Source organism: Myripristis murdjan, chromosome 12 (genome assembly GCF_902150065.1).
Source record: "Myripristis murdjan chromosome 12, fMyrMur1.1, whole genome shotgun sequence".
NCBI classification, from domain to species: domain Eukaryota; kingdom Metazoa; phylum Chordata; class Actinopteri; order Holocentriformes; family Holocentridae; genus Myripristis; species Myripristis murdjan.
The window spans coordinates 19,415,572-19,428,242 of NC_043991.1; the positions used below are offsets into that span (position 1 = coordinate 19,415,572).

General features: G+C 40.2%; 1 protein-coding gene across 1 annotated transcript; it reads left to right on the plus strand.

Moving 5' to 3' along the window:
• The first annotated feature begins 826 nt into the window (after window positions 1-826).
• cdk9 (cyclin-dependent kinase 9 (CDC2-related kinase)) lies at window positions 827-9,967 on the plus strand. The gene is made up of 8 exons (XM_030065914.1): window positions 827-924; window positions 1,068-1,181; window positions 3,432-3,513; window positions 3,980-4,070; window positions 5,976-6,142; window positions 6,592-6,763; window positions 7,317-7,465; window positions 7,711-9,967. The coding sequence occupies exons 1-8, from the start codon at window positions 884-886 to the stop codon at window positions 8,074-8,076; spliced, it is 1,182 nt and encodes a 393-aa protein (XP_029921774.1). The 5' UTR covers window positions 827-883; the 3' UTR covers window positions 8,077-9,967.
• Window positions 9,968-12,671: the final 2,704 nt, after the last annotated feature.

The window sequence follows — 12,671 nt, forward strand, 5'->3', positions numbered from 1 at the left end:
ATTTAGCCGAGCTCAAAGATCTTTTTTTCATATGGCCCCAAAGTCCTCTTCTATAACTCTTATTGATAAACAATAATGGTAGATGACACAAAATATACCTCTCAACACAAGGAGGAATATATAACTTTAGAAAAATTAAACACAACAATTAACAAAATAAATAAAGTGGTATATCAATACAAAGTATATAAGAAAAAAGAAGAACCTTTGCATACCCTATGAGTAATAACAAATGAAATATACAGCAATATATCTATAGCATATCTATAGACATCTCACCTTTGAACCTTTGCATAGAGTATATGTACAATGAAATATATCTGCAAAATATCTGTTGATTAGCTTTCCCTTTTTCTGTTCCAGCATGACTGAGCCACAGTGCTCAAAGCAAGCTTCATAAAGGCATGGTTGCGTTAGTTTGGTGTGGAAGAACTTGACTGGCCCACACAGAGCCCTGACCTCAACCCCATCCAACACGTTTGGGATGAACTAGAACGGAAATTGCAAGCCGTGCCCTGTGGTCCAACATCAGTGTCTGACCTCACAAATGCCCCTCTAGATGAATGGGCAAAAATTTCCACAGACACACTCCAAATTCGTGTAGAAAGCCTTCCCAGCAGAGTGGAGGCTGTTATGGCTGCAAGGCATGTTAATGCCTATGGATTTAGAATGGGATGTCAGAAAAGATCCTGTAGGTGTTAAGGTGGGCTGGAATAATTGTCTTTGCTGTTGTAATTGAAGCAGTAATCAAAGCAGTAAGTCCTGCGCGGGCTGGAAATGAGCAGTTCCCACTGCAGTTCTGTAGGTGGCGGTAATGCGCTCTGTCACTGTTTGCCAGCGACCATTAAACACCGCTGAAGAAGAGGAGGACACCAACAACAGGATGCAGCGAGACAAGGCTGGGAACGCCGGGGCGGCTGAAAAGTATGTCTATATATGCATTTCTGTTAATCTAACTTGAATATTGTCATTTACTTAATCACTTTGTTCTCCATTCAGTGTCCAGCCGTATCTTGTCGAACGCAAATGTGATGATTTCTGAGTCGAAGCTTGTGTCTTGTCCGCAGGCCCGACCGGGAGGCGGCCATCATGTCGAAGTACTACGATGGAGTTGAATTTCCTTTCTGCGACGAGTTCTCCAAATACGAAAAGCTGGCCAAAATAGGCCAGGGAACCTTTGGGTGAGCAGTGTACAAACATGTGAATGTGTGGAAATAATCTCTGAACCACTCTTTTGTATGTGTCCGGCTAACAGGCCTCCGTTAGCTGGTCGGAGTTTCCCTTCAGCCACCGGTGCCTGCTAGCCGAAAATAACTTTGTCTTTCTTCTGCTCTGCATATAGCAATGCTTAGATATTAAATGTATCCGCAAATATTCATTATTACATAACCGTATTCCAGCTACAGTAGCTTTTTATCTGCTGTTCCCGGCCTGTTTATCACATTGCTCTCTGTGTAGATTGCAGTATCCAGATATGGACTCTGCCTGCTAGCTTCAATGTGGTTTATTGTGAATCTAAAGTAAAAGACTGTTCAATGAGGATGTGTGTACCCCTTCACACACTGTACCCCCTGCCTAAACTGAGCTCTGTGAGTCAGCTCACAGTGATGCGGTGATGGTTTAGAGAACAGATGTCTCACTGCAGAGTAATTTCCTGTTTCCCTTTAGGCTCATTTACGTTCAGCAGTAATTGCAGATACAGGTGGAGGATTGTGTCCATATTGGGCATTATTTTGTCCGTATTTAGGCATGTTTTCAGGAAGCTTATGGATACAGACGAAATAGAGCAGTACTATAGGAAATCACATGGGCAGTGAAACCAACAGTTCAAGCGAGACACGGAGGAAAAAATAAAAATTGATGATAATATTAGAGAACAGAATTCCCCGTCCTCCTGTTCGGATGCATTTAACGACCTCACAGAGCAAAACCTTCTTCAATGCTGCCTCTGTTTTTGCCTCTCTCTTAGCAGGTACATTAGTGTGACCTCCCCTGCCGTCGCTATTTTTGGTTGTGGTTTCACTCTGAGTTGTCTTCTAATGGATTTATCCTTAACGTCCATGCCAGCAGAATACATGCACCAAAGTATGTGGGCAGTGACAGTTTTATCATTTGAAACATACAGATTTATTTTCAGCCATAAAAGGAGAATAAATGAGCCTTGACCTCCACATGAGGTTGACAACACCAGCTGCCCCTGACAACACTTCCAGAGGATTGGGGGGCAGTACTGTGCCCACTTAGGAGACTGAAAATGAATACCATTTCATACCATTGGCACAGTTTGTAATGTGCAACACAAGGCGTTGTGGTGTTTTATAGAAGCTATGATGGAGACCAAGTAATAACTGAGTAGACAGCTGATGTTTTGGTAGTGTTTGGCATTCATCTAACTTAAAAACACTACGAATAGACGATAGTTTGCTGTTATCAGCTACCATAACTACAGTCACAGCCGACATGGGCAACTGATACTAACAGTGTGATTTATCAGCTTTCCAGCCTGAGAGCAGAGTGCTGTCAGATCGCTGAGCTAACAAGGGATAGTCATTAGATTTAGATGTCATTTACAGTGTTATTCATATGTTAGTAACACGTTTAGCCTAATAAATGATGTGTAATGAAGACTCCTGAATGGCCTTTATCTGTATGATGCAACATTAGACGTTTGTTAATAATAAACGCAATTATTATATTTTTGTTTAGCCATTGCTTTATTGTTTATTGACACTGTGTTACTATGCTCTTGTAGTTGCTGAGAGCTAAATTAATGTAAACAGACACAGTGATATAAATCATGGTGACCACCAACAAACAATGCAGTGTGCAAGCACGTGGTCTCCTGCTCTCTTTTGTGGGGTAAAGAAATCAAATATCAAAGAGAGATTTTATAAGACTTTCTTTGCCGCTTCAGTCTTTTCAGAACACCAAAGCAGCCTTTTAGGCCTGAGGAGTGTTGCGTACCAAAATGCACAGATATGTGCATCTGTAAATGTTAGTGCACGCTCTTTATTGTGTGGAGAGGCCATCACCAACAGTGTGTGTGTGCAGATGATCCAGACAACACTCACTTGGCAGGTTTTCGAAGGAGTGGTAGAGTACAGTAAAATATGAATTGTTTAATAACAAGTCGCATCTAGAGTTGAACATTTATTGGAATAAGTGGTGTTTGGTGAATTATGTATTTGTCATACTATAAGATATGGTCACTAGAGGTACGTGAATTTTCAGAGCCATTAACGATAAACAATTAATTATCTGTTGTGGCTGATCTGATAATGTCACTCTTGCTTTTGCAAAAATGTGAAAGGATGCTAAATGCTGACTTTTTACCTGATTTAAAAAACAAACAAACAAAAAAAAAAACCTGACCTGGCTCAGTGCTTCATTAAAGGCTGTTATGTTCTAATGCTGTCTTTTGTCTTTTGCAGGGAGGTCTTCAAGGCAAAGCACAGACAGACGGGGAAAAAGGTGGCACTGAAGAAAGTTTTGATGGAAAATGAGAAAGAAGGGGTAAGAGACCATTCAGAAAGAGTCAGCCTGTGTGCTTTACTGCAATTCAACTGCCTTTAAGTCTTGCCTGGCTACACAAGGATCAATGTTAACATAATACATAACTTGTTAGTGAGCAGGGTCCAGAAATAAGTTTCTAACTCATCTGCCCATGGTAGGTAATCTGAGAAAATTTACTGGCCAAGAATATTTTTTACTGGCCATAAACCTGCAACATGTGTTATTTGACTAAAAATAATTACCTCAAGTAACAATCCTTAAGGTGCTTCGCCAAGTTTGATGTGTTGGCCACCTTTATCGGCAACTCTTTCTTGCATTGTCTGCATATTGGCTTGTTGACATCCTTGGTCTCTGTATGTTTAACCTCATGTGAAGAAAAACAACCTGTTATTTACATTTGACCTTGTCACTGAGTCAGCTCTGTACAGTCACTTTTTCAGGTTTCTTTTTTGCCGCTCTGTTCCAGTTCCCAATAACAGCTCTGAGAGAGATCAAGATCCTTCAGCTGCTGAAACATGAGAATGTGGTGAATCTGATCGAAATCTGCCGGACCAAAGGTCAGTGTCAGAAGTTTCCAGTCCTCAAGTTTTTTCTGCATAAAACTGGGCAAAACAGAATAAAATGGTCAATGAGACTTTCACAGAAAATTAGCTCTCTAAATTAATTCATTAAAAGGACCAGACTGGTTAAAATGGTACACATTTCTGTGTCCTTAGATGAATGAAATCTGGAACCAAAATATTTTTTCCCCCTCTGGTTATGCAACCAGTCAACACCACATAGCCTCAATGCCAGTGGAAAATCTGACTGACATTATTTTACAACCATCAATTTCATGTCAAGCTCATAATTATGTCTTCATTTTTAACATTGCGTTGTGTGGGACATTCTGGTAGCTCACCGGAGGCCTATATCATGAAATGGGATTAAGGCGTTAGCGAGATAACTTCAGGCTCCACTCTGGATTTTCTGTATTACAAAGCCGATTCACCTCTGATCGGGATAGGAAACCTATGCTGAACCTGTCCTGAAAGCTAGCCTGCTCTGGTGCAGGCTAACTTTCAGGATAGGATTGATTCCTACATAAAGGACCACCCCCTGGCCAATCAGCTGTTTGCCAAAACGTGGCCTTCCTAGTCATTGAGGATCCCATTGAACAACAAGCCCAAATCGTGAGGAGAGCATTACAGTGTGAAAGGATTTTCCTGGACCGATCAAATCCGTTAGATTTTTCCCACGACCCTCTGTATGAGAGAGAGGATGTAATACTAATGTGAAGCAGCTTCAGCCTGGCTATATAGAGCTGACACTGTAGGAGAGGAAAACAGAAATGAGAGATCATTAAAGGAAATGTGATAATTAAAAGTATTTTTAGAGGCGTTTTCACAACATTTTAGGGACATTTAAAATGGCACAATGAATTAGCTCTAAATATTTTGGGAGCAAATTATTCCTGGGTGAGAGAATGGGCCTGATTGACAGCTCGCTGATGCAAATGTGAAAAAGGATCATTTCAACCCTTCATTCAAGAGGGTGAGTTGCTTTATGTTATATGATTTTATTCAGGCTATCAACCTGAGGTACTGACGTGATTGAATTTTTGTGTCTGCTTTATTTTATTATAGCATATTATAACAGGCTATAATAAAAAGGCAAACTTACCAAATACAATGATGTTATTATGTTTAATTTTTACTTGCTCCCACGTTCTTTCAACCCCTGAGGAGTCATACCTGGAGGAATTAAATTATACCTGTCATACACGCAACACATCTGTGCAGTGCAGTGAGTTCATAGGTTTCAACGTCAGATGTAGAAACTTGAGCCATCGATTTGTAACTTACACATTTATGCAGTAGGTTGTACTTTGCCAAGCATTCTGCCTTCTCTTTGCGGCAGCCACGATGTCCGATTTAGTGCGTAAATTTTGTTTTTCCTCCTCATACTTTTCCAGTATAATACACTGCTCCTCCGCCGTGACATATGCTGTGTGTTTTTCCTTGTCGCTCATGTTTGTGATCGGTCTGCTGCCTCGAAACCCGCCCGAAAACTGAGCTTGCTTCGTGATACAGGCCTCTGGTAGAGTGTACCAAATAAAACAGAAATGCCAAAACAAAAGGTAAAAAAAAAAAAAGCAACAACTACTTGACTGTTCAACAATGACTATGATGGTCCAATTTCCCATTTTAATATTTGGAATCAAATGCAGAGATCATTTTATAGTATTGAGCCCTGCTGACTGTCATCAATTCTACACAGTTTAGCGGGTGCTCAGCACTGCCCCCGCTGGACAAAAGACTGTTCTCCAGCCCCTTTTTTTCTGTCTCTTAGCAGCCAATGGATGCATGTCGGATTTCTCTTTATATAGGCTTTGCCTTCAGCTAGTGTGCATGCGTATGACTTTTATCAGTTTAGTTTGTACATGTGTTCAGTTATTAATTTCTGCTCAATCTTTTTACCAGCTACTCAGTTCAACAGATACAAAGGCAGCATCTACCTGGTGTTTGATTTCTGCGAGCACGACCTGGCAGGGTTGTTGAGCAACGCCAATGTAAAATTCACCTTGGCAGAGATCAAAAAGGTTATGCAGATGCTGCTCAACGGACTGTACTACATCCACAGGAACAAGGTGGGCTATTGATTTGTTTGGTGTATACATCTGCTGTGTGTGTGGCCTGTCTTGTGTCCTCATTTGGGAAGAAAAACAATGAGTGCCCAAAAGAAAGAAATGTGAAGAAATGTACATTTTGTATTTTATTGTCTCATGAGGGTGCCACCTGTGTGAGCATCTGCAGTCCCAGTCGTTGTGGCACTATTAACCGTTCACCTAGACAACAATTTTATTTGCATAGAGCATTGCACCAGCCATAGGTGTTTGGTCATCTACTGACACACACACAGCAGACCTGTAGACTATAATGTAGACTGTAGACTAAAATAGGTGATGAATAATCATATCAGTGCTTCTATAAAGGAAGAAAGCCATGTAGTTATTTTTTGTCATGTCTTTATCTCATCATTGTTGAAACAACATTTAGTTATCTTAATCATCACATCATCACTCTTCTCTTGGATCAGATCCTGCACCGAGACATGAAGGCCGCCAACGTACTCATCACCAGAGATGGCGTGCTGAAGCTGGCTGACTTTGGCTTGGCGCGAGCCTTTAGCCTGGCTAAGAACAGCCAGGGTAACCGCTACACCAATCGTGTGGTCACGCTCTGGTACAGACCTCCAGAGTTGCTGCTAGGTAAGACACAGCTTGGACCTGGTCCAGCAGCAAATGTCACATGTACCCGTAATGAATCACCAGGCGTCTTTAGCTCACTCTGGTCTTAGTCGTCGCCAAATACTTTCAAGGAAGATGTGCATACTCTGCATGTATTCTGGAGAAATTTCTGTCAACTTTTAGATTTCTCAGGTGATATTAAGTTTATATTCTTCACTTGTTCTCAAACTTTGCCCCTGCTGGCCACTATAAGGAGAATTATTAAAGTGCTTGTACTTTAGTTGTATAGTAACTATGGTGCGAGTAAAGTCTATTATCAAAACAGTCATTTTTGTACATGCTGTCGTGTTGCTAACTTATGTGAAGTAATTTAAAATATTTTACCCTGAGACTAGGGCTGTGCAATATGATGTACATGGTAGGACAAGAGAAACATGTCTATCAATATAGGAGACAAATTTCTCTTGAGGCAATACCGGTGTATCTTATTGTTTTATGGGGTCACTGGAGCAGTCAGCCCCGTTGCGCAGTAGTTTTATTGTCATGCAATAAAGCAGGTGTTTGTTTTCGGTAGGTGAGAGAGACTATGGCCCCCCCATTGACCTGTGGGGTGCAGGCTGTATCATGGCAGAGATGTGGACCAGAAGTCCTATTATGCAGGGGAACACAGAGCAACACCAGCTTACTCTGATCAGCCAACTTTGTGGTTCCATCACTGCTGAGGTAAGATACAGTCTTTTAAAAGTTACATTTTTGTTTGTTTAATTAATGACACAGTGGGAACATTACAACAGCTATTTAAAAACAGACCAGCGTGTGACTTAGACAGTTGCCCTGAACAAGATAAGCAAACTAAATAAATCTGTTACCTAATATGGCTTCCACTGACTGTGTGTTTCTGCTCTGTTCTTTACTTCTTCATTTGTGGTTTATTTACTCGATCATGAACCATATACTTCTTCCATAAGGTGTGGCCTGGTGTCGACAAGAAGTATGAGCTTTACCAGAAAATGGAGTTGCCTAAAGGCCAAAAGAGGAAAGTGAAGGATCGCCTCAAAGCCTACGTCAAAGACCCCTACGCCCTGGACTTGATTGACAAGCTCCTGGTTCTGGACCCAGCACAGCGTATAGACAGTGACGATGCCCTCAACCATGACTTCTTCTGGTCCGACCCCATGCCATCTGACTTAAAGAACATGCTCTCCACCCACAACACCTCCATGTTTGAGTATCTGGCCCCACCCAGAAGGAGAGGCCACATGCCTCAGCAGCAACCCAATCAGAACAGAAACCCGGCCACCACAAGTCAGACTGAGTTTGATCGTGTATTTTAGTGAAACAGTGATGAACAGTTTGACTGGTTGGACCTTTGTTCTTCTACGGGCTGGCCTAATATGGAGGGGAGCTATGGCATTCAATCCTGGCTGAGGCTTGGCAGGCTGAGCTTGGAGCCTTTTTTGTTCACTGCTCCTATCTAACTGTTATTTCATTGCTCTGGTCATTGATAGAGTTCTGGTAGATTAACTGGTGGCCCGAGGACAAACTCTTTGCACTGACTGTATGCCAGAGCCAGACTGAAAGGGGATGGAGGCTTCTTGGAATTAAACAAGGAGAAGTAGAATTGCAGCGTATTACTGTTGTGTACAAAATCAGGATAATAATGACCAAACAGCAGCAGCACTGCAGCTGCATCAGTGTCTTGGTTTAAAGGCGCATCAGCAGGATGGATGACACAGCTAAGGACTACTCATGGTTCCGCCCTGCTATCCACCTAATTGCCAAGTATGTCATTCTGACTATCTTGAGCTTCTTTCTTGTGAAATGTCATAGATACTGAAGCAGAGACAGACATTCAACTCCTGGAAGATATTTGTATGTGTACCCCATAGCTGAGCCGTCAGGCCCGCAAGGCACATCCGACACAGCAGCTCCCGCCCTCTTTGATGTAGGGCCCTACAACCAGTCAGATTTTTTTAAGCTTAGTTAACCCTTTGAAACCTCTCGTGAATTCACTTGACAGCTTTCAAAAACATGGGTAAAAATTGATGAGCAAATCAGCAAAAAAAATTGCCACAACATGAGAAAAGAACAAAATTAGGACAAACAATAAAATCAGAAAATAGTAGTAAAACTAGATTGATAATGATTGAAATGATATATTTCAATTATTTTATTGCACAGGGTCCCCAAATGTCTTGGGATGTCGCTGTCCCTTACCAAGAATCATCAGTTATCTCTGACTTGAATTGATTTTTCTGAAATTTTGACCTTGTCTCCTTTCGGCCTGCCAGGTATGATTTAAGAGTGATGTGTGCAGAGACGATAAATACAAGAAACAAAACTTGCATGTATACCCAATGTCTTTGGGATAGAAATTTGATGCTCTCCCTTTTGTGAGCTTGCATCCTGTCTATCTATCCCTTGATAGAAAATGAATACTGATGTGAGATAAAATCCAACTAATTCAGGGCATCAGACGAATATCCCACACATGCAACATGCTAGAAACAAAGGTCAGGTAAGCCTAGTGTTTAAAATGATCCGTAGTCAAAAACCATCAATACCTCACTATTTAGATGGATAGTATTTGTGCAAAATCAGTCTCACACATTGGACCTATAAAATTTGAAGGGGGTTGTGAATTTCAGTGTTGATTTTTTTTTTTTTTTTTTTTTTTTTTTTTTGGCTCTAACCAGCCCTTTGAACAGTCATTCTTGTTACTCATCCAGCCTCAGAAAACATTGTTGAGATAGCTGACAATATATTGTGATTTTATTTTGTATATCCTCTGTTTTTGTCATTTTGTTTATTTTTATATTTGCTATGGACACTTCTGTGAGTCTGAAATAAAGTTTTAAGTTTAATTGAAGTCACATTCACACCTAAGAGCAAAACTCAAGACTTCAGATGCTTAGTTTTAGTTCTGGATTTGGGAATGGAACTAATATTTAAAATATCCAGCTGAGGATGATCTAGCCAGGTCCAAAATATTGACGGACACCTATAACACTGCAACTACCTTGCTTGTGCATTTAGTTACTATGTGTGAATATAACCTGCTGGAGAAGTCTATGTAAGGCATAAGGAATTCATGGTGGGATTGACAATTCAGTTACTTCATTTTTTTCTTTTTTAAGTTACATTTCATTTGTATGACCATGATGGTGTCACATATTTTTGTATGCTGCTTCTGATTGTAAAATTAAACTTCAGTGAAGCCAGAGAGAAATGTGTCACTGTTGTGGTTTTTCTGGAAGGTTGTAATGTAACCCCTGAGCGCAGAGATGCTCCACCGTCGGCTCACTTTGCTTCTATACAGGAATTTAAAGGACCATACCGGAGATTTTTTATGTTTAGCTTAATATTGACAAAATGCATATGCTTCAGTCTTCTTTTCCCAAAGCAAGCAGTCTTATTTTAGAACTCCAGTATCATTTTTCCTCCCTGTTATCCAACCACTGGTTTCCATTTATTCCACTACGATATGAACATGAACTTTCAGACACTTTAAACTTTCTTCACACCAGTATCCCATCACCGTAACAAAGTCGTCCACATTAATTTTCCCCAAAACAGCAGCACTGTTGTGGTTTCATGACTTAAAATAGTGCAGAGTTAGCTGATCTCCCCACTGGAAAACAGTCCCTGGGGGAAACATTTGCATCTAAACAGCCAATTCTCAGTTCTGTGGTTTATGAATGGTGATGACTTTGTTAGCCGCAGAAGCAGAACTTCATAACATTATAAAGTAAATTTGAAAATGGAGGGATTTTGATAATATGTTGTGAAGTCTTTAATAACCTGACATGATTTGCAAAATGTTGCAGTGTAAAATATCAGTAAATGAGCCAATCAGTGGTGTGATCCTTGAACATCACCTGACTCACCTCAGGTAGGTTCATGTCTGTGAGCTGTCAACCCTCACAGTTGGTGTGTGTATCGTGTTTACCCTTTGGTGATTAACATGTTAATATGCTCTTTTTCCAGCATCACATTTGCATAAGTGCGTGTCCGGGTGTGGTCGTAAGGAGATAAAATCAAGACTTCATTATTACAAATGCGTAATGTGATATTTGCAAATATGTATTGTATGTCGATCAAGGCGTATGCAATGGGCCACCTGGGAACTGAAGCCATTTCCATGTTATTTCAGTATAGCCACTGTTGTTTTAGGCTTTTATGCACCTCTATAGTGTAAACAGAAAGAAGAGACGGCTGAATACTGAGTCGGTGCTGGAGCCACACAGTTGCAGTTAAACAAATTTCTCTGTTTCAGTATGAGCACCACACACTGAGCCTTTACTTCTCCCTATTAGAGAAAAGCCACAGAATGCTGAGGATATCATCCATGGATGTTCATAACAATGCACACATACAAATGTCAAAGGTCATACTCTTTTTTTATATATACCTCTTGAATACTACAAACTCTGTTACAACAGTACACATAAAAATGGACGCTGCTCTGACCATCCTGTGTTAATTAATTTAAATGGGAAACTTCTACTCCATCCGTGTTCTCACTATTATGCATCATTATGGAGTGGCTGAGCTGCCTCCAGTAGATGGCAGTGTCATATTTCATAGAATCATATTAAACATTAGACAGTCAGTACATCCATAGACTGCATCCCTAACAATTTCACAACAAAACAGGTGCGTGACTTTTAGCAAAAATCCAGGCAGAGCTGTAACTCTAGGCCTGTGTTTTAGTCCTTGGGCCCTGTAAGCAGCTGTAGCAAATGCTGACAAAATGCTCAGACGTGGTATCATTAGTCATCCAGAACTGTCTAGTCACAAAATGTCAACTGCTGATTTTTTCCTCTTACCACTCATGAATTAGAAGTAGTTACACTGCATGGCTCTGTGTGACACAGAAACAAATTAAAGGTACACACAAGAATATTAATCAGCTTAAAAAAAAAATGGAAAGAAAAGCTGGAAACGAGACGGCCATTGAGCAAGTCAAGCTTTTCTTCATAACAGATTATAGAAAAGAAAACATCCTTACTGAAATCTCACAATAAAAAACAAAACAAATCAAAATGGTTGTAGAGAAATTCAACGTGTGAAATTTCATCATATCAGATACTGTTTAAGAAGCTGGGCACACGCCTCAGTATACCACCAAGCTCTTAATCTCAAATTTAAAGATGCCTGTCTTGTCTATAAGACTCTGATTCATAAAAGAGAAAATGACACATAGTCTGTTGCAAGAGGGGATCATGTTATACCTATGAGGAGGACTGCCTTTTGACACTCATGTGTGACAAAACATTGTCGTACATAAAGCGTTATGGTGCTACAGAGAAGCCCTGGCCTACAGATCATGCCCTCCAGGTGGAAGAAAACATGTTTGCTTGATACAGACCCCAGCAAAAGGCACACAATCATCATCATTTTAATAGCTTTTCTAGTGAAAATGAAAACTAGAATGTAATAATTATCATTCCTACAAAAATCATGGATCGTATCACAATAGCCACAAAATGAATTGCAATATGTCGCATTAATAGGTTTGTTTTATGTATTCTTGTTCTAGTTTTAATTTATTTACCTGCTCAGGGACTGCAGTTGAAAATTAGCCAAGATGGCTACACTGGCACATTTACAGAAATTTTTATTAACGTGCCCTGTCCCCATAACTGTAAAAATACAGAATAAATAAAATAAATGAAACGCCTGATTTTTCTGCTGACTGTAGCATCCTGTTAAATTTGCAATAGAGAAAAAAAATTAATATGATATTACCAGCTGCGTTTATGCATAGGAACCCAGAGGTTCTGTGGTTGTCAAAAAGCAATGCCAAAGGAGGGGGCTGTCTGACGGCAAGGTAAAGAGGTGAAAATATTCTAAATATAGAGTACACTTAAACTGATTTAGATTTTTCTAGGTGTGCCTTATTTTAGTTGGCTAAAATACGTTTTCC

Excerpts from the sequence above, each read along its gene's own strand:
- cdk9 (XM_030065914.1), top strand. The coding sequence starts at position 884 with ATGCAGCGAGACAAGGCTGGGAACGCCGGGGCGGCTGAAAA. Across the intron at positions 3,514-3,979 it reads TGGAAAATGAGAAAGAAGGG|TTCCCAATAACAGCTCTGAG; the intron begins GTAAGAGACCAT and ends GCTCTGTTCCAG. Across the intron at positions 6,143-6,591 it reads ACTACATCCACAGGAACAAG|ATCCTGCACCGAGACATGAA; the intron begins GTGGGCTATTGA and ends CTCTTGGATCAG.